The sequence below is a fragment of the Dromiciops gliroides genome, chromosome 2, assembly GCF_019393635.1.
Source record: "Dromiciops gliroides isolate mDroGli1 chromosome 2, mDroGli1.pri, whole genome shotgun sequence".
Classification (NCBI taxonomy): domain Eukaryota; kingdom Metazoa; phylum Chordata; class Mammalia; order Microbiotheria; family Microbiotheriidae; genus Dromiciops; species Dromiciops gliroides.
The window spans coordinates 617,860,441-617,887,729 of record NC_057862.1 but is presented as its reverse complement, the minus strand read 5'-3'; the positions used below and the strand labels follow the sequence as shown (position 1 = coordinate 617,887,729).

Below are 27,289 nucleotides of genomic sequence, written 5' to 3'. Positions count from 1 at the left end.
AATTACAAGCCAGTACTTGGACTGAATATTTCCGCAACAAGGCTTAGGCATCAAATGGGGACGTTAGACTACCAAGAACCCGTACAACAGGATGATTTCAATACAAGTAAATGCTCTCAGAAGGAAGGGCGGCCCACTCCTGCCTGGTTTCCTCCTAAATCCTGCTGTTATGTCTTTTAGTGATGTGGTCATTAGTGCATTCATCTTCTCTTAGTGTGATCCCTATTCAGTTCTGGGGTTCTACTTTTAGAACTACATTGACTAACTGGAGAGCATTCATTCAGACAAGGGTAAACAATATGGGGAGAGGACTGAGGAGTGGGCCAGAAGAGAGTTCATCAAAGGAACTGAAGATATTCACTTAGGGAAGAAAGACTCAGGAGGTTCATGGTATCAATCTTCCACTGGAAGATGGATTAGACTTATCCTCTTTGGTTCCCCAGGAAAAATCTAGGATTGATGGATCAAGGTTATAGGGTTGTTAGCCTTCCTCTATACCAGAGAGGGAGCAGATTTGGGCTCAAAATAAGGAAACCCTTTCTAACACTTAGAGCAATTCTAAAGAAAAATGGATTGCCTTGGCCGGGTAATGAAAAAACCCGTCACTAGATGTCTTCAATTGGAGGCTAGAGGACCACCTGTTGGAGAGATTATATTAAGTATGCATAATTTGGGCAAGCAAGGGTTGGTTTGAGTATGGGTTGAGTATAGGGTTGGACTCCCCCCGACCCAATCAATTATGAGGTCAGTTGGATGGAATCAATTGGGTTCCTTCCATTTCCAAGTACATGACAACTTTAAAGAAGAAATATGAGTTTCTGGAAAAAACAAAACAAACCCAAACAAAACAAAATGCTGGACATGCAGTCATAAGACCCAGGGTCTAGTCTTCATTTTGCCTGTAATGTAGTTCTGTGACTTTGGCCATGACATTTCATATCTCTGGCCCTCAGTTCCCTTCTCTGTAAAATGAAGGTGTTGGATAAAATGGTCTTTAAGGTCGATTCCATTTCTAGAATTCTATTTTCCACCACATTCTCCCAGATGCGGCATTCTGAGATCTAGATGCTGTAGGGAGTCTTTGAGTTCTAATATTTATGAATTGTATTCTAAGCTTCTTCCCGGCTCTGCCGTTCCACAGTCAGTGTTCTAAGGTTGTTCCCAGATCTGATTATTATCCAGGACACTTTTCCATGTTCTAAGGTCCTTTCTAGCTCAGGTGTTTTATAGCCTATGTCCCAGTGGCTCCTTTGGCACTAAAATTCTATGATATACATTCTAAGGGCCACAGCAGCTCTAATATTCCATTATTTCTATTCTAAGGTTACTCTCAGCTCCACCATGTTCTTTTTCTTTTTTCTTTTGCTGCTCTACCATGTTCTAACGGCCCCTTCTAGCTCTAGGGTCCTAAGAACAGTGTATGCAATTTTCCATTGATTGTTTCTAAGTTCATCTGATGTCCTTTGCTCTTTATTCCTTTCAAAATCCTATATATTTTTCTAAACAGAGCTCTGAAAACCTGCTTATCTAGGAAGCCTGATTTTCTTCTGAACTTTGGGAGATACTATTCAATTGGCCATAAGGGGTGGCGGGGGGGAGGCAGCTACGTGGCACAGTGGATAAAACACCGGCCCTGGATTCAGGAGGACCTTAGTTCAAAAACAGCCTCAGACACTTGACACTTACTAGCTGTGTGACCCTGGGCAAGTCACTTAACCCTCAATGCCCCGCAAAAAAAAAAAAAAACCCCAAAACAAAAACAAAACAAAAACAAAAGAAAACAATTGGCCATATGGGGATGGGGAGAAGGAAGGGAGTCACTCCAGAAAAGGGTATAAAGTCTCACAATGTGCCACCATTAGATAGGCAGAATCTTTCTGGATCCTGAGGATTTCTCCTGCAGAAGGAGGGGCCAGTACTTACTACAGCACTGCAGGCAGCCATCTCTTTGACACGCAACATGACTTCTTGGCTGAAGGTGGTTGGCCAGAAGACTTGGGATACAAGCCCTCGGCTGCAAGCTTCCTGAGCTGTAAGTTTCCTTCCACAGAACAACATCTCATTGGCCTGCAAAGGGTAAAGACAAGGACATCCTGAGGGATCCTGATATCTCAGAGCTGGAAGGGTCCTCAGAGGGCAAGGAGCCTCATCCATCCCTGATCATGCAGGATCCCCTCTGCAACACTCCCAACTAGTGATCACAACACACACACACACACACACACACACACACACACACACACACACACACAGTAAATAGCAGTCAATATTCAAACCCAGGTCCTCTGACTACCAAGCTGTCTGCCTTCTAAAGTGCTTCTGGGATGAGGCAACTCCTCTATCCCAATTATTGGCACCAAATATAGCATTTGCCCAAATATGCTTGTTAGAGACAGGCAGAAAGTATGAAAGTGGGTCATAGATTGTTAAGTCTTAAAGGGACTTGGAGAATGGTGTACTGAAAGGAGTGTTGTGTGTGAAGTGGAAAGAACATTGTATTTAGAAATGGAGGACTTGGGCTCAAGTCTTGGCTCTGTCATTTAAAAGAAGAATTCAATTCACCTGCAATTTAACAAACATTTGTTAAGCATCTATTCCAGATAAGACACCATGCTAGGTGCCAGCAATACAAAAAACAAACAAAAAAAAAACCCATCTTCCCAGCCCTGGGGCAGCTTATATTGTACTGGGGACAAACACCCTATTGACAGAAAATAAATACAAAATGGATACCAAAAAAAAATAATAAAATTCAGGCTTAGGAAATGCTAACTGAGGAAATGAGGAGAAGTCTTTTTTCCCCCTTCTTTTCTTTAGGAAGTGGTACTTGAACTGAGCCTTCAAGGAAATGAGGGAATCTGAGAGGCAAAGACAACTGGGGAGTGCACTCCAGGCATGGGGAACAGCCGATAAAAGACCCGGTAGCGGGGAATGGAATGGCGTGAATGGATGAAGGGGGGTCGTGTGCCGTCATTCTGAAGAGGTAGATTGAGGGGCTTTAAATACAGAAGCAATAAGAAACCACTGGACTTTCTTGCTCTAATCTGTGTTTTAGGGACTTCATTTGTTAGCTAGACAGAGGCAGAGAGAGAGGAGAACCTGGAGGAATGGGAGTCAATCAGGAGCCTAACTTCAGTAGCCTAGGTATTGGGTTGTTGTTCCATAGACTAGAGTGCTGAGCACAAAATAGGCTAGAGCAAGCTTATACCAGCTCAGAAATCAGCAAATGCTACAAATCAGGCCTTGATTTATTGTTTTGTTGATTGTCTAGACTTAAGAAAGTGATGGAGAAAATGTTAATAATGCTGATTAAATTTAAAAGTGTCTCATGAGCATATTTTTAAAAAAAATTCCCCCGGAAAGCTGGGGATATTTACATAAATATTTACGAGCACACTCCAAATGAGTGGAGAGAAGGGAATGGATACAAGAAATATTTGTGGAGGTATGATAGACAAGACTTGGAAAATTATGAGATATCAGGAGGAGAGAGGGAAACAGTAAAGAATCAAAGATGACTGACTCCAAGGTTGTAAACTTGGGTGAGTGGAAGGATGGTGGTGACCTCCTCAAAGAGGGGGAAGTAATCCGCTCTGTTTTGGACATGTTCATCAGACATACAGGTGGAGACATCCAACAGTAACTGGTGATCCAGGAGCAGGGCAAAAGAGAGTGAGGAGGGGCTCTGGCAATAGAGATCTGGAAGTTATCTTCAGAGCTGACAACTGAATCCATGGAAAGTGGTGAAATCAATAAGAGGCCAGATACAGAGACAAGGGAAGAGAGCCCTGGGCTACATCTGTGCAAAAGACTGAAGAGAAAAACCAAGAGAGAGCAGTATCACAAAAACACAAGGGAGTGAAAGTATCCTAGAGAAAGTGTTGGTCAACAATTTCAAATATGACAGAGGGGTCAAGAAGGACCAAAGAAGGATAACATCACAGAATCACAGACTTAGAGATGGGACCTCTGATACCCTATAGTCCACCTGTGTCATGGTACAGACAAGGAAAGTGAGATCGAGAAGCCACAATCCAATACAGATTTTGATATAGATATACAGACATGCATATAAATACATGTATGTATGTATCTATCTATCATTGCCTAATATACATACACACACATATATATGTTATGCTATGGTATATGTATGTATACATGTAAACAGCATATATATACACACACATATAAATCATATATAGATCAAGAACTATATATATGAGATCAAGAAGTCACAAGTGTATATATCCATATCTGTATGTATGTATCTATACATATATAGATAGTCATAGCCTAACATATATATATATATATACATGGGCTATGGCATGTGTATGTGTGTCTATATGTGTGTATGCATACCTATACCTATACCTATACCTATACCTATACCTATACCTATACCTATACCTATACCTATACCTATACCTATATCTATATCTATATGAGATCAAGAAGTCATGGCATAATATATGTGCGTATATAACGTGTTTATATACAGATACACACACATATATGCTTTCTATACATGTGTATGCATATTTAAAGTAGATGCCCACAATCTTGCTATTATCTACACTTTCTAAGCCTCCGTGGTCATTTTAAGTCCAATATTGCAATCTGTGTTAATACTATTAATAGTGAAGGCAATCAACTAAACATATCGCTTCTGCTAGAGTGCAGGCCAGATCATTTTGTTGGTAGAAAGCTATTACCTAATGTTTCTTTATATGGGACAAATTCTCAACTGCTTACAAATGAACTCTATGAAGGACAAAATAAGGAAATTACCCATTCCTTTTTCTCTGCATCTAGACTTTGGTGTCAAGAAGCAGTCAAACACCATCTCAGATAAAGCCAGATCTCCTTGGGGTAAAGGACTGAAAGATTATTGGGAGATGAGGAAGAGGAGGCAATGAATGCAGATGATTTTCCCTAGGAGTTTGGCTGTGAAAGGAAGAAGAGATATAGGACAATCGCCTAAGGGGATGACAGCTCCAAGCAAAAGGTTGTTTGTTGTTGTTGTTGTTCTTGCTTTTTTTAATGATAAGTGAGATCTGGGCACATTTGCAGTAGCAAGAGAAGAAGCCAATAGGGAAAAAAAGACATCCTGAATTTGAGTGATATGATTGAAAGGGCAAGCTAGACCAAAAAGTAGAAAGGGATGGGATCAAGGGCAGAAATAAGGGGGTTTGCCTTACTTAACAGGCTAGCTCTTCCTTAGAGGCTAGAGCTATAAAGAGGAGAATGGGGTATGATATACTTAATAAATGTTTTTGGTGGGCTTTTTTGGTTTTTGTATTTTTGTCATCAAGGTTACTAAACTGGTGGGCCAGAGAAATGCTAGAGCTCCATTCTACCTATAATTCAGTGAAGCATTTGATAAACTATCTCAAGTTATTGTTATAGAAAATATGGAGCTAGGTGACTGTAATTAAGAACTCAGGGGTTAATGTCAGCTTTGAAGGTCTCCTCTTGTATAATACCCCAAAGATCTATTCTTGGCATGGTGGTGTTTCCCACTTTTATCAATGACATGGATAGAGGATTAGATGTAGCACTTATCAAATCTCCTTTAGCATGAAGGTACCTATAGGGGAGGAGCAGCAGAGTTCTGGTGCTGTGCAGGGACTCCCTCTTTGTCCACCCTGGCCTGAGGACAAATAAGGATGTCCCCTTTCGTTCTGATTCTTCTTTCACAGTGTAACTAATGCAGAAATATGTTTAATGTGATTGTTCATATATAACCTATATCAGATTGCTTGCAGTCTTGGGGAGGGCAGAGGGAGGGGAGGGAGGGAAAAATATTTGGCACTAGGAATCTTATAAAAACAAATGTTTAAAAGTATCCCTACATGTAACTAGAAAATAATAAAATACTTTTATGATTAAAAAAATAAACAAAAAAAGAGAAAAAAAAGAAATAAGGCTGTCAAAAAGCATCTTAAAGCATCACAGAGGACAGGGTCCAGCCTTTTTCTGTCTGGGCCCCAAAGGGCAGAGACAGAAATAAAGGGCAAAGGGCAAAGGGCACAGAGAGACCAATTTTAGTCTCAATTTAAAGAAAAACTGCCTGATAATTAGAACTCTTCTGAAGAATCTTTGCCAGATGGTTCTAGGACACCTGGAATGCACTCTTTCCTGATCTCCAACCTTATAGAAGCTCTATTTTCCTCAAAGCTCACACAGGTCTATTCTGATTTCCTTAGTTATCAGAAAGCTTAGGTGGCATAGTGGATAGAGTGTTGGACCTGAGTTCAAATCTGTCCTCAGCCAGTTACAAGTTGTGAAACCCTGGGCAAGCAAGTCATTTAAACTCTGTTTCTACGAGTATAAGATGGGGGATCATAACTGCACTCATCTCCTAGGGTTGTTGTGAGGATCAAATTAGAAAATATTTGCAAAGTGTTTTGCAAACCTTAAACCACTATATAGATAATAGCTAATGCAAGCAGGACCCAAGTGATAATGAGCCCGAAGAGTAGTGGGATTAGCCCATTTTTCTCTCTGCAGCCGGGTTATTTGCCTGCTGTGGGTAGCACATTCTGGTCCTTAGACCACTTTCTTGAGCGCCTTCTCCAAGCCATATTTACTATCAGAGTCACGAGACAGTGACCAGTAACAAGGCATATTACGGGACTGAGTGCTCCAGCTCAGAGAGGTTCTCTACAGCCCAGTCCTCGGCAGGGGGTCTGGAGGGAGGCTTAGGATAGGATAGTTAGCTGAGGTGGGCTGGCTGCGAGCTGGAGGCGAAGAAGTGCGGGAAAGACGGGACTTCTGGGGAACAGCTCAGGCCAGAGGTCATGCAACTGAGCAGGAGGAAGGTAAAGGAACTAGGTGGCCTGGAAGACTTGGGAGACTGTTTGGGGGTCCCTAAACAATAGTGCATTAAACCCTGTGTATCGGATGATATGCTCTCCTGGCACACCCGTGGGGATACCAGCTGGGCTCTTCAGCCTGCACAATTTTACATGCAGGTAACAATGTAGTCAGAGGCTCATTTGAAGAGTTTGGATGTGATAGGAAATGTACTTAACTCCAGGTCAGGAGGCCTGTGTCTGAGCCTTAGTTGTGACTCAGGTCAGCACAAACAGGTCACTCCACCCTCTCTGAACTTTGGCTTCCTGGGCTATAAAATTAGGTTAGCATTACTCAACCTACCTACCTGGTGGGGCCTTTGGCAGAACAGTTCTTTGTAAATTATAAAATGTTAGAGAAGTGGGAGCTGCCTTATTTGTGACTTCAACATCTGCAAAAAACTTTACGCATCTCATCCGTTCCTGACAATACCCCCGGGAGGTAGGTTCTGTTTGCATTCCCATTTTACAAATGGTGAAACTGAGGTTGAGAGGAGCTAAGGGACTTGCCCAGTGTCATATACCTAGTGAGTGTCTGAGGCAAGATCTGAATTCAGCTCTTTCTGGCTCCATTTGATCTATATCAACCAATCAATGATCAACTGGAAAAAAAAAAGCAGTTGATGGCAAAGAACACAAAGACAATTACAAAACAAGAAGTCTTACCAGAGCAACACCGAGGATTTGTGGGAATGTATATGAGGAGCATCCAGCAGGAGTGAGGCGTATGGTTGCATATGGTGTCTGAAACCAGGCCTTCTCACTGGCCCAGACGATGTCACAGAGGGGCAGAATAGATGCGCCCAGCCCCAGGGCAGGCCCATTAATAGCAACCACAATAGGCTTCTTAAACTGGATAAATGCTCTCACAAAATCCCTAAAATAAAAAAAAAAGATGAAAATCTTGAGATGGAATTTGACTGTGACCTACTTCTCACCTGTGCTAGGTACCCCTGCCACCTAGAATTAAATGAGAATAATGCAGGATCCTAAGCTTTCTCTGGGACTCCTGAGGCAAGAGAAGCCCTCAAGACAAACTAGAAGGGATGGTTTATGGCCTCCCCTGAGCTATGCACTGTACCTCTTTTTGGTTGTATTAACAGAACCAAAGTGTGGGAAGCTACAGTCCCAGGGTCCTCAGCCCTGTCTGAAGTAGGGCCCTATTTTGGGAAAGACATTAATGAGCTGGAACAAGCCTACAGCACAGTTAGGGTAGTGAAGGAACTCAAAATTGTGCTATTAACAAGCTGACTGAATGGTCTGGAGATATATGACTTAGAAGAAAAGACCTTTGGGGTTTTCTTGGCAAAGATACGAGAGTGGTTTGCCGTTTCCTTCTCCAGCTCATTATAAAGATGAGGAAACTGAGGCAAACAGGGTTAAGCAACTTGCCCAGGGTCACATAGCTAGTTAGTGTCTGAAGCTAGATCCGAATTGAAGTATTCCTGTTTTTAGGTCTGGCACTCTTCCCATTATGCTACCTAACTTCCCTTAGAGTATAATAGGTGCTTATTAAATACTTTTGACTGGTCTATCCATCAATTGACTGACATGCCCTAGAACAAAATGGGCTTCTTTTTCTTTTCTTTTTTTTTTTTGGAGGGCAATGAGGGTTAAGTTACTTGCCCAGGGTCACACAGCTAGTAAGTGTCAGGTGTCTGAGGTCACATTTGAACTCAGGTCCTTCTGAATCCAGGGCTGGCACTTTATTCACTGTGTCACCTAGCTGCCCCCAAAATGGGCTTCTTTAATATGTAGCTAGTGCCCAATTAGTTGAAGTATTTGAGCAGAGGCTAGATGACTTTTTATTAGAGCTCTATGAATTGAATAGAAGCCTAGACTAAATGACCTCTAAACTCTTTCCAATGATAAAATTCTTTGATGACTTAATTTCCAAAGGGATGTTTGTTTGATTTCCCAGTTTCACAGCATCATTAAAAAGCAATTTGTAGAAACACTTTTTAGTGAGCAAGTGATTATCGTTATGTAAATTTCTCAGAAGGAAAAATAAAACCATCTACTATTCCTTGGTCGTGCTGGGTTTGGCTCTATACATCTGTGTATTAACCAGAGAATCATGGCACATCAGAACCGGAAGAGACCTTGGAGACAGTCACCCCTAATCTCTACCACAGTGCAAGAATCCCCTATGCCAAATACATGCCAAGTCATCTAATCTTTACTTGATAGAACTTTCATTATGCCAGTATCTCGCCTGACAGCCCCTTCCACTGTTAGATGGGTCTAATCATTAGGAAATTCTTCTTTGCATTGAGTCAAATTCTTCATCTTGGCAACTTCTATTTATTACTGTAGTTCTACTCTCTGGGGCCATGCAGAATCACACTAACCCCTCTTTCATACTATAGCTTTTCACCTATTTAAAGAATCCTAAAATGTCATTTTTCGGGTCAAGCATTCCCCAGTCCCTTTACCCAATTCTCACATGGCTAGAGTCTCTAGTGCATTCACCATTCTCTCCAGTTTAATAATGTGTGCTTCCTAAAATGTGTTGCCCACAAGCAAAGTATTTTATGACACGGACATGGATGTGGGGCATAGATAGATGGATGGATGGATAGATGATAAATGGATGGATAGATGATAGATAGATTGATAGATGGATGATAGACGGATGGATGATGGAAGGAAGGACAGATAGATGATGGATAGATGGAAGGATAGACACATAGAACGATTGATCGATTTGGATCTGGTAGTACCCCTATATTTATACTGCCTGGCGTTCCTTGTGTACATGATGTGGGGACTGATAAGGTAGAGGGGATCAAGGTAATATACACTTGAATGAGATTCTGTCTCATTTTGTACATAAGACTGTCTAGTGTCTAAGATTCCTAGAATGGGATTAAAAAGTACATAATAGGGGGGCAGCTAGGTGGCACAGTGGATAGAGCACCGGCCCTGGAGTCAGGAGTATCTGAGTTCAAATCCGGCCTCAGACACTTAACACTTACTAGCTGTGTGACCCTGGGCAAGTCACTTAACCCCAATTGCCTCACTAAAAAAAAAAAAAAAGTACATGATAGCAGGCATACCAGGACACTAAAAAGAGAAAAACACTTATAAGAAGGGAAACCAGTGGGAATGATGGCACCTGATAGACTGATAAATAGTGAAGAGTAGCCACGGAGTAGTTTAAGGACATAGAAGATCACAAAACTCAACATGTTCCCCCAATCATACTGTCTCCCTTCCCTTCCCTTATCCAGAGAATGGCTCTGCCCTGGGCCAAATACCTGCATCTCTGAGTATAAACACACATACATGCAAAGCCTGTGGCACCATTTTAAAGAATGGGCACAACATTGTAGGAGCAGGAGGGCACAGAGTGCAGCCACAAAGACAGGGGCACTCCATCATATCTGGGGGTTGCTGACATAAGTTCCACTGAGTCCCATGGCCAGCCCTCATGGGTCCTTCACTTATACACAAAATAGGTGTTACTGTGATTGTTAGCAGCCCATCGTGGATGAAAGTCCATCTCTTTTCAGTAGGATTTCAAACCATCTCACTTCCATTCAACAATCTAGAAACCAACCTGTGGTTCTGACAACTACCATACTATGCACCATCATGTGCAGAACATCCCACTTTCTTCTCTCATTGAAAGTAGTGAATTAAAGCACATACCTCTATAGATATATTAAAAATATGGGTTCTGAGAACATAAAAGATAAAGGAAAAAACTCCCAATATTACATGAGAAAGAAATCACTGTGGCTACACTGATGGCCAGGTGTGCCAGGATGTGCTGTGATACACGTGGCCCATACTCTATGCACACTTACCTGACCCTGACATTGACTATGGCCTGCATTGGCATGCCAGTGGCCTGCTTGATGCCACAGGATTTATCTTCAGACACTACCAGGTTTACCTTTTGCTCTTATACCTTTGTCTTGGGCTCCATCCAGTTGGAACTCTGAGAAACCTCTGAGCCTACCTGGAGAGAGAGCTCCTTGGGCCCAGGGCTCAGAGCAGGCCAAGAGAGTTTCAAAAGCATAAGGAAGAAGTATTTGCTTGAATTGAGGTAGCAGGTCTCTAAATCTTAGCTCAGGCACAAAAGAACTCCTGTTTGGGCATGGCTCTGGGAAAGGGCTCCAATCCTGATTTAGCACCTGGCACACATCCTTGCTTTCCTTATAACACTAGAGATCTGGCATTAGGGATGTGCCCCCTATTCAGAGCACTTTCTAAAATACTGATGGTTAATCCCTAGTAATGAGGCATTTCCACCAGTGGATGTGGTTCTGAAGTTGATGTTTCAAAAATCTAGGTGTTATTAATGTGGAAAATAGCTCCACAAACACAAATCACTACGTCTCCTTCACCTAGGAGATGGTCACTATGAATTGTGGCCAAACATTTCATCCTCTGGGAGATAACCGTCTGGCGTCGAGCCTCTCCACATTTAGCTAAGCTATTCCTCCAACAGCAGACACATAATCTATCACTGGGCTGCACTTGAAGCACATCCAGCTTAGCAGGGCTTGCCACAGCTCATGTCCTGCTGGCAAAGGCTCTGAGAACCCAAGGTTACCTTCACACCATGATAGGGCATCAAAATAAGACTGTGGGACAAGAGGGGACATGTAGCATTGAATCAAGACGAGGCCAGGCATTAGCTCACAGACCCATGGAATGTCAGAGGTGGAAGGGAATGTAAAGAGTTCATCCAGTCCAATATCTATCTCCCTCTCTACATCATTTCTGGCACTCCCCACAGCATGCCACCTCCACTCAAAACATAGCCCCTATCTTCCTCCAACTAGAATCTTGGACTCTGCCTGTGAGATGCTCTGTTAGGTGAGCTTATACCTTATCTTGACCAGGACCAAACCTTTCTACAACTTCATGGCTATATTCATCCCAAAGTGCTATGTGTACTTCGTCCCCCTTCCAGCAGTCTTTATGTGTGTTGTCTTCTCTTGTTAGATCATAAACTCTTTGAAGGCAGGGATTGTTTTGTTTGCTTGTATTTGTGTCCTCAACTTTCAGCATACTGCAGGCATACAGTTTTCAGTGTGTCCTCTATCTATCTATCTATCTATCTATCTATCTATCTATCTATCTATCTATCTATCTATCTATCTATCTATCGATTATTTATTCATCTATCTATCTATCTCATCCATTTATTTATCCCATCTATCATCTATCACATCCATTTATTTATCCTATCTATCCATCCATCTATCTGTCTTTCTCTATCCATCTGCCTTTATGTCTGCTTCTCTCCATGCCTCTCCCTTTCCTCTATCTTATTCTTTTTATATATCATTAGTTCAAGTCTCCTTTTTCTATTCAGCATGGAAGATTGCTAAAACCTGATTCTGTTTCTTCCTCAGGTCAACATCATTACCATTTTCAACAAAGTGCTCACAAACCATTGAAATCCTGAGCTTCTACACACATCTGTCCACTCCCTCCATTGAAAGGCCAATTTTTAAAGCTCTGCTTTACCAAAGTAAGCAGGACATGCCATCTATAAACCTCAGCATGTCACACTTGGATGAATTTTTTTTAACTAACTCCTCCCCATTGCCCAAACCCCAAGTCCCCTCCAGGTTTTTCTGTTGATCCACCAGAATAAAATCAAGCTTTCTTCTTGACAATAAAATCTTTAATTATAGAACCAAGCAGGAGTGTGGGAAGTCTTAGCATGAGGAGACACTGAGGGAGGGAGAGGGCTAAGCTAAGGTGGAAGTGCTTGGTTACAGTGAGAGGCTTTCTACAGCTTTGACTGTTTCAGGGCCCATTTTTGAGCCCACTCTGCCATGAGTACCATCAACACTAAGTTGAGGAGAGATAAAAGGCTTGGTGCATGGTCACAATGCAAAAGCCAAAGAATTATCCAAAGAGAAAAGAATTCCAAGTGTAGCCAAAATGTTGTTCTATTATGAACTAATCAGGCATGGAAAGTTTTGGCACCAAAACAAGTGATCTAACCCAAGCAACTCATTCTTTTTGGAAAGTACTTTATAAACAAAGGCTAGCCTCCAATCCAACAAATACTTGTATATTATGTATATATATATATATATATACATATATATATATATATATTATATATATATAATCCAACAGCTAGATTGTATACAGCTCTTCCAAGGTTTGCAAAGGACTTCATAGATGTTATCTCTTTTGAACTTTACAATAACTCTGGAGGTCAGTGTTATCATTATCCCCACTTTACAGATGAAGAAGGTGAGGCAGACAAGAGTTCAGTCATTTCCCTGGGGTTATATGGTTAGTAAGTGTCTGAGGCCAGGGTTAATGTGGGGAATCTATCTCTGAAATCAGCAATAGTGATCTTCAAACCAGAGAAGTGCAATCTATCACCAGGCTCATCTCCAAAGCCTTTCTAGCCCAACTGGACATTCTTGAGCTTGAAGCCTGTTGAAATAACCTTTAAGAATCCAGGGTCAGGGGGGCAGCTAGGTGGCGCAGTGGATAAAGCACCGGCCCTGGATTCAGGAGTACCTGAGTTCAAATCCGGCCTCAGACACTTACTAGCTGTGTGACCCTGGGCAAGTCACTTAACCCCCATTGCCCTGCAAAAAAAACCCAAACAAACAAACAAAAAAAGAGTCCAGGGTCATCTCCATGTCATGATGAGGTAACAGAGGATGTAAAAATAAATATCTGTGATATTTATTCCAAATAAATCAGAATCATTCATTCTGATTTCTCTGAGGATTATGATAATTATTCTTATTACAGAAATATGGAATTATGCTCAAAGACTTATAAAACTGTGACCCAGCAATACCAGTATGAGGTCTGTTTCCCAAGGTGATTGGAGAAAAAGGGAAAAGGACATATATGTTCTAAAATATTTATAGCAGCTTTCTTTGTAGTGGAAAAGAACTGGAAATTGAGGGAATGCCCATCTGTTGGGGAATGGCTAAACAAGTTGTGGTATATGATTGTGATGGAATACCACTGAGATGTAAAAAATGATGAGATGGTTGATTTCAGAAAAAAACATGGAAAGATTTGCATGTAATAATGAAAAGTTAAATGAGTAGAACCAAGAGAACATTGTATACAGTAAAAGCAATATTGTTTCAAGAATTATTGTTCAGAGAATTACTGTGAACAGCATTATTCTGAGTATCATAAATACTCGAATCAACTACAGAGGATCTATGAAGGAAGATGTTATCCACCTCCAGAGAAAGAACTTGTAAATAGAAGTGTGCATAATATGGTTCTACATATTTTTATAAATCTGTGTCAAATGGTGGCCTTTTCTAGAGCAAGGTAGGGATAAAGGAAGGGAGACAGTTCAGAACCCAAAATGTAACAAAAATAAATAAATTTTTTAAAAAAGAAAATATAAGTGACCACAGATGTACCACTTTTGGACTCATAGCACATCTGTCTCTGGCATAGAAAGGGCAGTGAAAAGAAGATTAGAATGACAGTTAGACTACATAAAGTACGCACTGAAGAAATCCATGCTGGAGACAACATGGTTTTGAAATCATTGAGAGAAAATGTTCAAGATGTCTAAAAGAAGGGAAGATATCGAACAACTGAAAAAAATCCTAGATTACTACCCCCCCAAAAAAAATCATGACTGAGAGAGCACTAATAACATGTTTACCTTCTCATTTCTAAAAGTTTGATAAGAATGAGCTACCCATGTGTTGAGGACATATTAAATGATAAGATGAGAAGGGAAACAGGCAGATATTTTTTAAAAAACACAACTATCTTTAGCATCTCTTATCTTCCTGGTTGTATAATCAGCTGTAGGTTATAGAGAATACAAGATTCTCACTGTTTATTTTCATTGATAATATAAAAATGATTTGGCTCAGTAAGGCAACATGTCGCTCTCTCACAAAACTGTCTCGCATTCATATATATAATAGGATGATACAAAAGTTCTTGGTAGGTGCAACCACGGAGCTATTTGTTCAAAGATTCCGCTGATTATTAACATGAAGCAAAAAATAAAACAGGGAGAAGTATACTTGACAAAGATGTGACCCCACAATCACCAAAGATGTGAGTGGAAGTAGGATCCTTCAGAAATAGTTAAGTTGCTTCAGATACTTTTATTTATAAATGATATTGTATAAATTATATTCCACAAATATCCTTTGTGAGATCTACAACCACTCAATGCACATGGGGAAAAATAAACAAAGAATCCCTATTGTCCAGACTATGTCATGAAGTTGGAAGGGTACTCCATTGAGCTAGTCCATCAATATATATGAATTGAAGAAGCACTGTAAATGGACAATAAATTGAACCCAGAAGAAATCAGGTTAGATTGTATTTGGGAAATCACGTGACATGATTCCAAGTTGTTCATCAAAACAAAAATACATCTGTTATTATCAATCTTGTTCTGTTACTGTTTTGTGTTTATGAATCATGGGCCATTCACTCTTCAAAGAATAAAAATTATGGATGACCCAAAGAGCAATGGAGAGAGAGACAGCAGGCTTAAGTAGACTGTGGAGCATTATAACGATGTGAATGTGAGAAATGGTACAAAAGGTATTATATGAGAAATATAAACATTTGTAATTGAGACAGGAAATGGGCTGGTCCACTAGTGACAAGAGGTAACAGATCAATAGTTCAAGTGCCATATTTGTAGTCGTAGAACATATTAGAAAAATGGAGGCCTCCATTGCGTTGGGTAGACCTTCTATGGAAGAATTATGAAAAGACATAGAGAAGAAATGTAGAGGATGGGAAGATACAAATTGGTTGCGACCTGTGCCAATGGAGAAAATGACCACATCAGTGGGATCATACTTATTTCACATTCCTCCCTCTTCATACCTTCTATGCTCTATCCAAATTGGCCTCTTTTGTGTTCTCTGAACTCAGTCCCTCTTTTTTTTTTTTTTTTGGCAGGGCAATGAGGGTTAAGTGACTTGCTCAGGGTCACACAGCTAGTAAGTGTCAAGTGTCTGAGGCCACATTTGAACTCAGGTCCACCTGACTCCAGGGCCAGTGCTCTATCCACTGCACCACCTAGCTGCCCCATAAATATCATTTTAAAAGGCTTGACACTTGACTTGTTCAGTATCTTCTGTGAAGGTGGAGAAAATGATTACAATGGTACCTGAAGTTGAGTGTGATGATTGGATCAATTTACAAAAGGGGGTACCCAAGGTAGAGGAGATCTCAAAAAACTCTGGAGATACAGCTGGCTATTTTTGCTCAGGTGTCAAGAACATTTGCTTAAAAGAGTAACACTTTTCTGAATAGGGTTCTGTCTAAACTATTTCACTAATAAAAATCTTATTTTCCCTTTGCTAAGGAGAGAATCCTGACACCCAAACACCTAAAAAAAATCTGCCCTACATTTTCTGCTAACAGAACTTGATCCTTAACAAAGCCCTAGCCTAGCCTAGCCATTCTATGGGGAAAAAAAACCCTAATCTACTCAACCTATTACTAAAATTCAATCTTCCCTACAATCATTACATCTAATGTTATGATTAAATTTAATTAAATCATGGATAGTCAGGGTGGTGATGAGACTGGAGAACATGTAATAATTTGAATAATTGGAGAAACTGGGGATGGGTAGCCTACAGAAGAGAATACTTAGGAATGACATGATAGCTTTTTTAAGTGTTTGAAAGACTGTCACAAGGAACAGAAATTGTCATTTTTCTGCTTGGACCCAGAAGGCAGAATTATTAGCAATGGGTACAAGTTGAAAAGTTGTAGATTTTGGTTCACTACAAGGAAAACTTCTTAGCAATTAGAGTTACTGGCTTTTATTTGACTTCTTCAGATGGTTCGGTCTCAGCTCAGTTCTCCTCCATCACCTTATTAGAGCAAACATTTTGCCAGATAAAGTAAATGAATTTCAACAAACAACAAAGGGATCAGGAATAATTTTAACATAAGAGAAAACTGCCCAGAAAATGATCATATAGACCAAAAAAAGAGTAAACAACTAAGGAGAACAACCGATAAAATTAGTAAATACCACAGAGAAAAAGGAAATGATGCCAAAACCAAGATAGGGAAAATATGGTCACTAGACTTCCAGAAAAATAATGATAAAGTGACTTCAAGGACTTAAAGAAAGGTTTAGAACAATTATGAAGGACAAAATAAGGTGAAAAAATAGGGCTTTTAGTGAAAGAAAAATCAAAAGGACAAACAAAAATAGAAAATTTAGAACAAATAATAAAGAAATGCTCAAACTAAGATCTCTGAACAAAAGAGATGAACAGATTTGGGACTCAAAAATAAAGAGATGGAAGAAAAGAAATCAAAACAAATAAAGAAAATCAAGTAGGAACTATTTCAGATTTCTATAGGATAAAGCAGTTCACCTGCAAAATCCAGCAAAATCATCTGAAAATTATTAGTTGCCCAGAAAAATACAATGAAATTCAAAGCCTGAATAGCATATTTTAGGAAATCATACTAAATAGCTGCCAGAAGTGCTGGAAAGAGAGAATAAAGTTTGGATTTGGAGAATCCAAGATCTGTGACATAGAAACCCCAAGTTCACACATGTGTATAGATTCAGAGATAATCTCTCAAGCTTCTCATTTTACAAATGAAAAAAATGGAGGACTTGCTATCCCAAGGTTGCATAGCAGTAAATGATTCACGTAGAAATGCTGTAGTGAAGCTCTAGAACTTCAACATTAAACATCAATTGCAGAAAGCTAAGAGGGCTCTCTTCACAATATAAAAAGAACAGTCTGAGAAGTACAAGATTATTGCCAGTCCACAGAAAATGAAAGGAAAGGCTGGAATGATATTCCAAAAGGTGAAAGAAATTGCCTCTTTATTTAGTAATCTTTGTCTTTTAAATAAGCTTTGTACTACAAAATATTCTACAGATTTTGCTTAATTCATCAGTTAAAGAAGATTGTTTTTCATGAAAAGGGACTAATATGAATCATTTCTACTGAAAAAGGCAGAGGTGACATGCAAATTCATAAAAATAAATTTAAGAAAAATAAACAAATCCGCATAGCATAAAAAGACTATACATATAAATTGATGTTGACATGTTTAAAGCACAAGACTATTATGGATTTTTTAACTCTCACTTTGTCTGAAGAACATTTAGAGAACAAAAAGAGAGCATGTATAGATAGATAAAGAAAGCTCAAAATGTGGGCACGAGCAAAGGGGGGAAAAGAAAGTGAAAGGAAGAATTGAAATACTATTTCTTAGAATAGAACATCACAGTCAAAGGTTATTTAAATAAAAAGTTAAAATGATGGGGAGAAGATAGGGAAGAATTCACAAGTACACTCATATTTCCATGAGCAAAGGAGGAGACAAAATTATTCCTCTTTAGAAATCTCATTTTATATGAGATATTAAAAACAAAAAGCATTAAAAATAAAAAGCATTCATGGACAACACCTAGAAAGCTAAAGGTTGAATGGAGTGAAGAAGAGAAGTACATTAAAAGATTCATGTATATAGAAAAGAAGGTCCCTTGGAGATTTTCTGCTTAAGCTTTTTAAAAATCTGTTGTGCATAGTATTTAGTATATAGTGTTTAGAGGGATGGAATGGCAGTGATTGGAAGTGGCTGAATGGCAGAATCTAGACTCCATTTGGATTCTGGTTCCAAATCCAGTATCGATTCATCATGCCACATTCTACCCTCCCTACCCACACCCACCCCTTTTTGAAGAAGTTTTTAAGAAATGAATCTAAACAGATGATCTTTTCTCAAAGAGATAGGGACAGGATTTGGGCATGTTGAGGTGGGAATCACACTCTTTTTCTGGACTGGAAAAGGAGGCAGCAAGCTACTGTTTTCTAAAAGTCTCACCTTGTGAGAAAATATTTATGTGCAAAGCTCATGAATAGGTGATTGAATGCCAGTGTTATGGAAGAGAAAGAATACAGAAAAGCTGAATTAGTATTTCTTGAAAGGGGAAACAACAAATGAATGTCATTCAGACTAAGAGACAGTGATGTTGTGGGGGAGAAACAAAAAGCGGAACCCAGCAATTTGAAAGAAAATTTATCATGCTTCAGATGATTTCAAAAATGCAGAAGTTTCTATTATAGTTTGGGATAAGGTAATAGTAAAATATATATGCTAACAAGAGTGACAAGCAGAGAAATTATCTTATGCTTAAAGGCACTACAGATAAACAACATATGAATATGTAAGGGAACAATCATTATTAAATTGGTATGCACAAAATTGTATACTTTGAAAGGCTGACTTGAAATACAAAAACACCTTGATAGAGACTCATTGTGGGTGACTTCAATGAATCTAATAGAAAGGTACACAAGAGGGAAAGTATAGGTCTGAATGAAACATTGGGAAAACTAGATTTGAGAGATCCATTATAATTTCTGAATGAGATTATTAGGTGTTCTTATTTTTCAGCATCACATGGTACCACTACAAAAAAACTCCTAATCTTGTGACAGAATATTAAGAAATCACAAATAAATGCAAAAAGGGAGAAATATTGAATATTGTGGTCCTTTAAAGACCATGATAGAGTGAAAATAGTTGTCAATGAAGGAAAGTTTAACAAAGGTTATAGACTTAATGAAGAATAAGTAATACAATCTGAAATAATGAGTGGGTCAAAGAAGAAATCATAGAAACAATAAATAATTATTTTTAAAAGAATGATAACAGTGGGACAACATACCAAAACATAAGGGATGCAGCTAAAGTGTCCTTAAAGGAAAATTTATCTCTCTGAAAAGATATACTAACAAAATAAAGAAGATTATTCAATTCCACATGCAAGTTTAAAAAGCTAGAAATAGTAACAAATTAACTCTAAAACAAGCACAAATGAAGAAATTTGAAAACAAAAGATAAAACTTAAAAGAATTTTTGAACCAAGAAACAAAATTGAACTTTAATGGTACTAAAATTGATGAACCATTAGTTAATTTAGAATGAATGCAGTGAACTCAAATAGAATAGAGAAAAGAGAACATTATTAAATGCTATTACACTCAATTACATGTCAGCAAAACTGAAGACTTAGAGGAAATGGATGACTAGCTACAAAATATAAAATACCCAAATTTGCTAAACATGAGAGAGATGTTCTAAACAACCCAGATTTAAAAGAGGAAATCCATAAAGAAAAGACATAAGTGAACTATCAAATGGGGGAAAATTCCTGGTTTGACCACATCTATACGCGAGTTCTACTAATCATATAAAGAGCATTTAGTCCCTATGGTGCATAAATTGTTCTCAATAATAGAGAAAGAAGGCACTCTACCAACCTCCTTTGATGAGACAAATGTAGTTCAGGTACCCAAATCAGGGAGCTATAAAGTGGAAAAGAAAATAATGGACCAATTTCACTAAAGAATACTGATTCAGAACTTTTGAATAAAATCTTAGTAAAGATACTCTAGGAATAAGTCTAAAAACAACAAATTATGAACAATTTAGATTTATATCAAGAATGCAGCAATTATACACTAGAAGGAAGACAACTAGATTTATTCATCATAAAATAACAAAAACATCAAAAAAGACAAGACTTTATCAATGAATGAAGAAAAAACATTTGACAAAATATAGCACGCATTTTTGAAGACGTCTAAAAAGCACAGATGTGATAGGACAAGGGTCCTTAGTATGATAAAAATCATTTACCTAAAATTTAAAAGCATTATTATTTGAAATAAAGGAAAACTAGAAACTCTTCCAATATGCTCAGAGTGAGTGAAGCAGTAATTTTCGCTATTATTTGGCAAAAAGGAGGAAAAGTTATTTAAACCCTAGAGAATCACTCTAGAAAACAATTTGAGATCATTAACAGCATTAGTAGTAAAGTAGTATGATACAAAATAAATACATCCAAATCATTACATTTCTGTATACAACAAGAAAAAGTACAACAGAAACCCAGGAGGAAACAATAGTAAAGAATCTCCTTTGGGACTACTTTCCCAACTACCATTCACTCAAATGTTGTGGTCCCCCAAAAAAGATTATTTGTTTTCAGGGTCCTAAGAGTAGCCATAAGAGGTTAGGGTTCCTAATGCTTGCTATATCACTCGAGAGTCCCCAATGGTGTGCTTTCCATCAGCCATTGGCCATCAACTGGTTTTGTTTTAGCAAAGGACATTTACTAAAATGGTATTGGTAAGAATAGTTGGTAGAAACAGCCTCTTTACAAGTTTGGATCTCTGTCCCCCACAATTACACACAAGTAGAAGACAGGAGAGTTGCCTCTAATTATAGAGACTACATATGGTCAAAAGGTGAATTCTCAACTCCTTGTTAGTGGAAATCCTTTCTTCAATTCATAGCTGACACTCCTCTTTTGTTTAAGGGATCATGCCCATTGAAATGGCTTCCTCATTGGGGTGTCTATATTTCTGTACACATCTGTGTCTCTGTTTTTCCTCAGTGTGTCTTTATCCTGCTTCCTGCTGGATCTATTGTCTACTACTGGTCTAATCTCTTGAGTAAAATGGTCTGTGTAGGAGGAAGTGTGGCACTCAACTCTCGGCTCACTTTCCACATCTCTCCCCATCTCTACTTCCCACTTTTTCTGTGGTTTTTGGTTTTTTTTTTTTGTCCCTTGGTACAGGTGCAAATCTCTATCTCCTCCAGGTACTCCTAAGCCTACTAACTATTTTGCTGCCAGAATGAGTAACTACTGAAATTCCTTAGTATTTGGTTAGTTAATCATGCTCCCTTCCTTGACTAAAATTTGACCCAATGTTCATGCCTCATAAAGGTATCATGGTGTGTAAAGCATTGCATTCATACATTTAAAACTTTACCAAATCAATTAATGTAATTGCACTGGTTACAAGTGAAGGTGTGGAACTCCATCTCTTATAAAATAGAATTTCTATTCTAGAAATAAAATATCTATGATTTAACTTACCAAATTGCACACAAATTACAAGATATACAAATTACTGAATTGTCTTCATCCTCATCTGTAAAATGGGGATAATAATAGCATCTAACTCTCAGGGTTATTGGAGAGGATCAAATAAAATAATATTTGTAAAGTGCTTAGCACAGTGCCTAGCACATAACAGGTGCTATATAAATGCTATCTATTATTAGTTATTATTACTATTGTTATATAAAGGAAGGCATAAATAAATATTGATGGCTGGTTCACCAATATGATAAAAATAATGGTTTTAAAATTCAAGTATAGATTTCTCTTCAAAATAAAACTACAAAGAAGATAGTTTATAGAAATACACGATTTTTAATCATTTAAAAGGTTTTGAAAAAGGTAAAAAAAATTGGAAAACCATAAAAATTCTGAATAAGAAAGCTTAAATCATCTCAAATTATATTATAAAACAGTAATCATTTTTTTTCTTTTTTCTTTTTTCTTTTTTTTTTAGTGAGGCAGTTGGGGTTAAGTGACTTGCCCAGGGTCACACAGCTAGTAAGTATTAAGTGTCTGAGGCCGGATCTGAACTCAGGCACTCCTGACTCTAGGGCCGGTGCTCCACCCACTGCGCCACCTAGCTGCCCCAGTAATTATTTTTTTAAAAATGGTTGAAAAGTAGAAAAGCTGGTCACTGGAAGCAAGACCCAGAAACAAATGAGCATAATAGCCTAGCGTTCAATAAACCCAGGGTAGAAAATACCGGGTGAAGAAATTTCTATTTGACAAGAACTACTACAAAAAACTGGAAAGTAGCTGGTAGAAAAGAGGGTTAGCCCAAAGACTTATACTGCACTTGAGAATAAATTCCAAGTGCATAAGTTATATAAGCAAAGAGTCATATTAAAATTATTATTTTTTAAATAGAGAGAAGCTATATGGAATAGCAAATAGAGTGCTGTGTTTGAAATCAGAAAAAAACTGGATTCAAATTTTTCCTCTGGAACTTACTGATGTGTCCCCTTGGTGAGTCATTTAATTTCTGTATATATGCATCAAGTCATTTCCTCGGACTTATCTATAAAGTCATTGAAAATCTGAATTTATAGGGTTTTCTACACCATCAGTTCCCCTTGTTGAGAAGATTATAAATCCTTTGTGTATTAATGTATTAAAGAAACAGGCTCTAAAAAAGGTCCAATCTTTCACAACTATGGTTAGGGAAAAACACAAATAGAGAGGGGATAAAAAATTATAAATGACAAAATAGACAATTTATATCATGGCAAATGAGAAAGGTTTTGTGTGAAGAAAATTAATGAGGCTAGATTTAGAAGAGAAATTAGAATTTGGGGGTAACGTCTTTGCATCAGACATCTCTGATAAAAAGTCTGAGATCCAAATGTATGTGTCAAACATATAGTCATTAAAATAATAGCTAATATTTAAATAGCATCAACGATGTGCCAGGAACTGTGTGAAGAGCCTCACAAATATTATCTCATTCAATTCTCGCAACAACCCTAGGAGGTAGATGCTATTTCTATATCTATTTTATAGCTGAGGAAACTGAAGTAAACAGAAGTTAACTGACTTGCCCAGGGACACACAGCCAGTGAGTGTTTGAGTCTAGATTTGAACTCAGGTCTTTCTGACTTCAGACCGAGTACTCTTTCCCTTCCACTACCTGACTGCCTAATATACACAGAATCAGCACAAATTCATGAAAATTCAATAAATGAATAATGAAGATATATGAACAAATATTCAACTCAAATACTCAAATGGACCTGTTATTTCATTGATTTGGACATTCCCTTCAATGATGCTGATAGCAACTCATCCATGATTGCCCACCCTATGTTCCTTGTCCATTCCTTACATAAGTTCACCACACGGGATCCACCCATTTGCTGGGTGGATTTTCAATTTCTCTTGACAGCACAAAAATGTCAGTGTAGCATGAACACTGTCTGCTTCATATCTGTAATTCTTTTCCCTTAATCAATTAATCTTTTTATCTCTTACAATTCAAATGGCATTCTTTTTCCCCTCGTTCTTCAAAGTTGCTCACTTTTTATAAATTTCAGTCAGTCTGCTCATACTCACTACACATCTTTGCATTTGCCCTCCATGGGATGCTTGTTTTAATTGCTATCTGTTCTTCAAAAGTTACTGAATTGTTCTTATCCTTTGATTTATGAAGCATTTAAGTTGGTACAATGGATAGAATGCTCCACGTGGATGGAGTCAGGAAGATCTCAGTTCAAATCCTGTCTCAGACACTTACTGTGTGATCCTAGACAGGTCATTTAAATTTTGTTTGCTTCAGTTTCCTCATTTATAAAACAGGGATAATAGCACCTACTTAAACTTTGCTTGCCTCAATTTCCTCATCTGTAAAATGGGGGTAATAATAACACCTACCTCACAGAGTTGTGATTTTTGTTATACTTTACAAACCTAAAAGTACTATATAAATACTATTATTTTTATCTATCAATACCACTACTAGGCCTATGTCCCAAAAATACCAAAAAAAGAAGAAAAGGACATGTTTATACAGAAATATTTATAGCAGATCTTTTTGTAGTGACAAAGAACTGGAACCTAAGGGAAAGCCCATCAATTGGGGAATGGCTGACATAATTATGATATATGAATGAAACAGAATAATGTTGTGTCATAAAAAATGACAAATGGACAGTTTCAGAGAAATCAGAGAAGACTCTTGTGGAGGTTGCAGTGATTCTTTTCTTGAAGAAACTATTCATAATATACAGGGGTGAGGCTTCTGTGCAATCTCTAAGCTATTGACCTGTCTCATTCCTTTTTCCTTATGCATGTTTTCCAATATATCTTTCCATCCTAATCTACCTTTGCATAGAGGCAAAGTGTAGTGGGAAAATCACTGGTTTTGAAGCCAAGAACTTGGGTTCAAATCCTTCTTGACTCTGATGCTTATCACACATGTGATTTAGGGCATGTCACTTAATATTCCTGGGTCTCATTTTACCCATCTGGAAATAAGAGGGTTGCACCAGAGACCCCTTGAGGTCTCTCCCAAGCCTAAGTGGATAATCCTACTATCAACTGATCCAATTTTCTATGTTTATTTAATTTGGAGGTTCTTACTGAATTCTTCATTAAATTTCTCTACCTCTTCATCCCTTGCAACAGACTGTTGGTGCACACACTGCAATTAAGTCCCTGGTGAATTTTTTTGCTAATATTGATCATGAGCTCTTCAATACAAGAAGGACCAAATTATTTTTCTTGATGTTTGGGGGCACATGATAAAATTATAATTCCACCATTTCCTTTACACACTTATTTAAGGAAAACTGTGTACCATCTTTTCTTTGACTCTAACTTCCTTTTTTTCTCTTGGTTTCAAGCATAGTGATATAGTAAGGATTGATGTGATTCTATTCCTTCAGTTAGATGCACATGTGCTGGTCATTGGACACATCTAGAGTGAAAATAGTCAAGTTGAAGTTTGTGGGAAGTATAAAAACGGTATGATTCTTAGCACTCCTTGCCCGATTTTATATCATCCTGACAATGTCACTGAAGAATCAGAAAAGTAGCACATGACTGAGAGTCATTTTGTACTTTTTGTTTCACAGACTGCCATGGCCAAAACTTCATCACCAAGTGGCCAATCTGAGGGTTCCTGTACTTACCGTGGCTGAACATCAGTAAGATAACTCATTTGGAAAGAAATACAAACTATTAATAATTACATGACAAAATGCTCAAAACACTTGTAACAAGAAAAATTAGAATCAAAGCAACATTGGGTATCGCCTTATGCCACCCAAATTGGCAAAGATGGTAAAAGATGGAAACACTCAATTATGGAGGGAATTTGGGAATACACATATATTAATATACTATTGGTGGAGCCATGAATTAGTCCAACCATTAAAAAATAATTTGTGCAATGTTATGCAATAAAAGTCACTAATCAATGCATGCATTCTCGTATGCCTCCTCCATCTTTTGAGCCACAGTAGCTATTACCTACATCTCCCTTCCCTTTCATGGCTATACTCCTCAAAAAAGCCATCAACTGGAATCTCCACTTCCCTTCCTCCCATTGTTTTCTAAACCTTTTGCAGTCTAACTTCTGGCCTCATCATTCAACTGAAGCTGTTCTCTCTAAAGGTATCAATGATCTCTTAATTGCCAAAAATAATGACTTTCTCAATCCCCATCATTCTTGGCATTTCTGCCGACTTTGGCATTTTTGATCATCCTCTTTGGTTTATTCTAGTTTTTCATGATACTTCTGTCTCACAGTTCCCCTCCCACATGCCTGAGGACTCCTTCTCATAGTTATAATCACAGCCAATAAACATTTATTGAGTGCCTACAGTCTGTCAGACACTGCTAAACACTGGGGATACAAATAAGAAAAGAGAGGCTCTACCCTCAAGGAGTTTGCAATCTAATAGGGAAAACAATACCCAAAAGCAAGCTGAAAGGGGGATGGGCAGCTACCAAAGGGGACCGAATGATTTTTGCCAAGTAAGGCAGCTGATGGAAAATAAAGAGTTCAGCTGGGAAGCTCTGAGCCCTCCATAAAGGGAGGGACGGCAAGGAGTTTATTGCTCTGACCTCCAACTCCGCAATCAGAGGATGGAGGCAGCTGAGGGTATTAAAAAGGTGTTGAATATCAAAGCTAGATCAATCTCAGTTTCCTTTGTTGAGTATTCGTCCAAGTCACACTCTACCCCAAGCATCTGTCCTGGAAACTCATCTCTTCTCCCTTAGTATGATCTAATCAAGGTGAGAATCTCTCACCTTCCAAGGATTCAATTATCATAGATGCTTCTCAGAACTCATTCTCTACACCTAACTTTTTTCCTAACTTCCAATCTCTCAGCCAACTGCCTATTTGACATCTCAAACTGGACATCTTGTAGACATCTCAACTGAGCATGTCCAAAACATAACTCGTTATTCCCTCAAACCCTCCTCTTCCTAACATCCCTCTTACCATTGAGGGTACCAACATCCTCCCCAGTCACCTAGGCTAACAACCTCAAATTCGTGGCTGTTCTCTTGTCCTTACCCTACACATTCAATACATTACCAAGTCTTATTATTTTTAGCTTAACATCTCCTGAATACATCTACTTCTCCCCACTTATAACCACGACCCTGTTCAAGCCCTCGTCACCTAAAAACTGGACTTCAGGTCCACGGGGATAAATAACGTGCCCAAGGTTACACAGGAAGCAGGTAATAGAGTAGCATTCAAACCAAGGTGACCTTTACTTACAAATCTATAATTCCTTGATGTACCAAATTTTAGGAGGATTATTGATAACCTAGAGTGACTAGACACTTTGTCATACAAAGATTGATTAAAGGAACTAAGACTAATTAGCCTAAAAATGAAAAAAAAATTAAGAAAAAAATTAACTTTCCTAGGTGCTATGAAGTCAAATACAAAGAATCTGATGGGGTCTCATGTATGAGAGAGAATTGATTGATTTTGTTTGACCTGAGTGGAAAGAACTAGGAATGATGGATAGAATTTATAGAAATGCTGATTTGGGCT

The 27,289-nt window shown here is 38.4% G+C and overlaps 1 protein-coding gene across 4 annotated transcripts in view; it reads right to left on the bottom strand.

Moving 5' to 3' along the window:
• CDYL2 (chromodomain Y like 2) overlaps nucleotides 1-27,289 on the bottom strand; it is a 219,603-nt gene that overhangs the window by 8,259 nt on the left and 184,055 nt on the right. Inside the window, exons 5-7 of one of the 4 annotated variants that reach the window (XM_043989297.1) lie at nucleotides 25,404-25,427; nucleotides 7,527-7,737; nucleotides 1,924-2,067 (exon numbers count right to left, since the gene is read on the bottom strand). In XM_043989297.1, the coding sequence (XP_043845232.1) occupies nucleotides 1,924-2,067; nucleotides 7,527-7,737; nucleotides 25,404-25,427 (379 nt within the window). Of the gene's footprint in view, nucleotides 1-1,923; nucleotides 2,068-7,526; nucleotides 7,738-20,125; nucleotides 20,171-25,403; nucleotides 25,428-27,289 lie in introns of all 4 variants that reach the window. The other 3 variants (XM_043989296.1, XM_043989299.1, XM_043989298.1) reach the window with 3 other exon arrangements.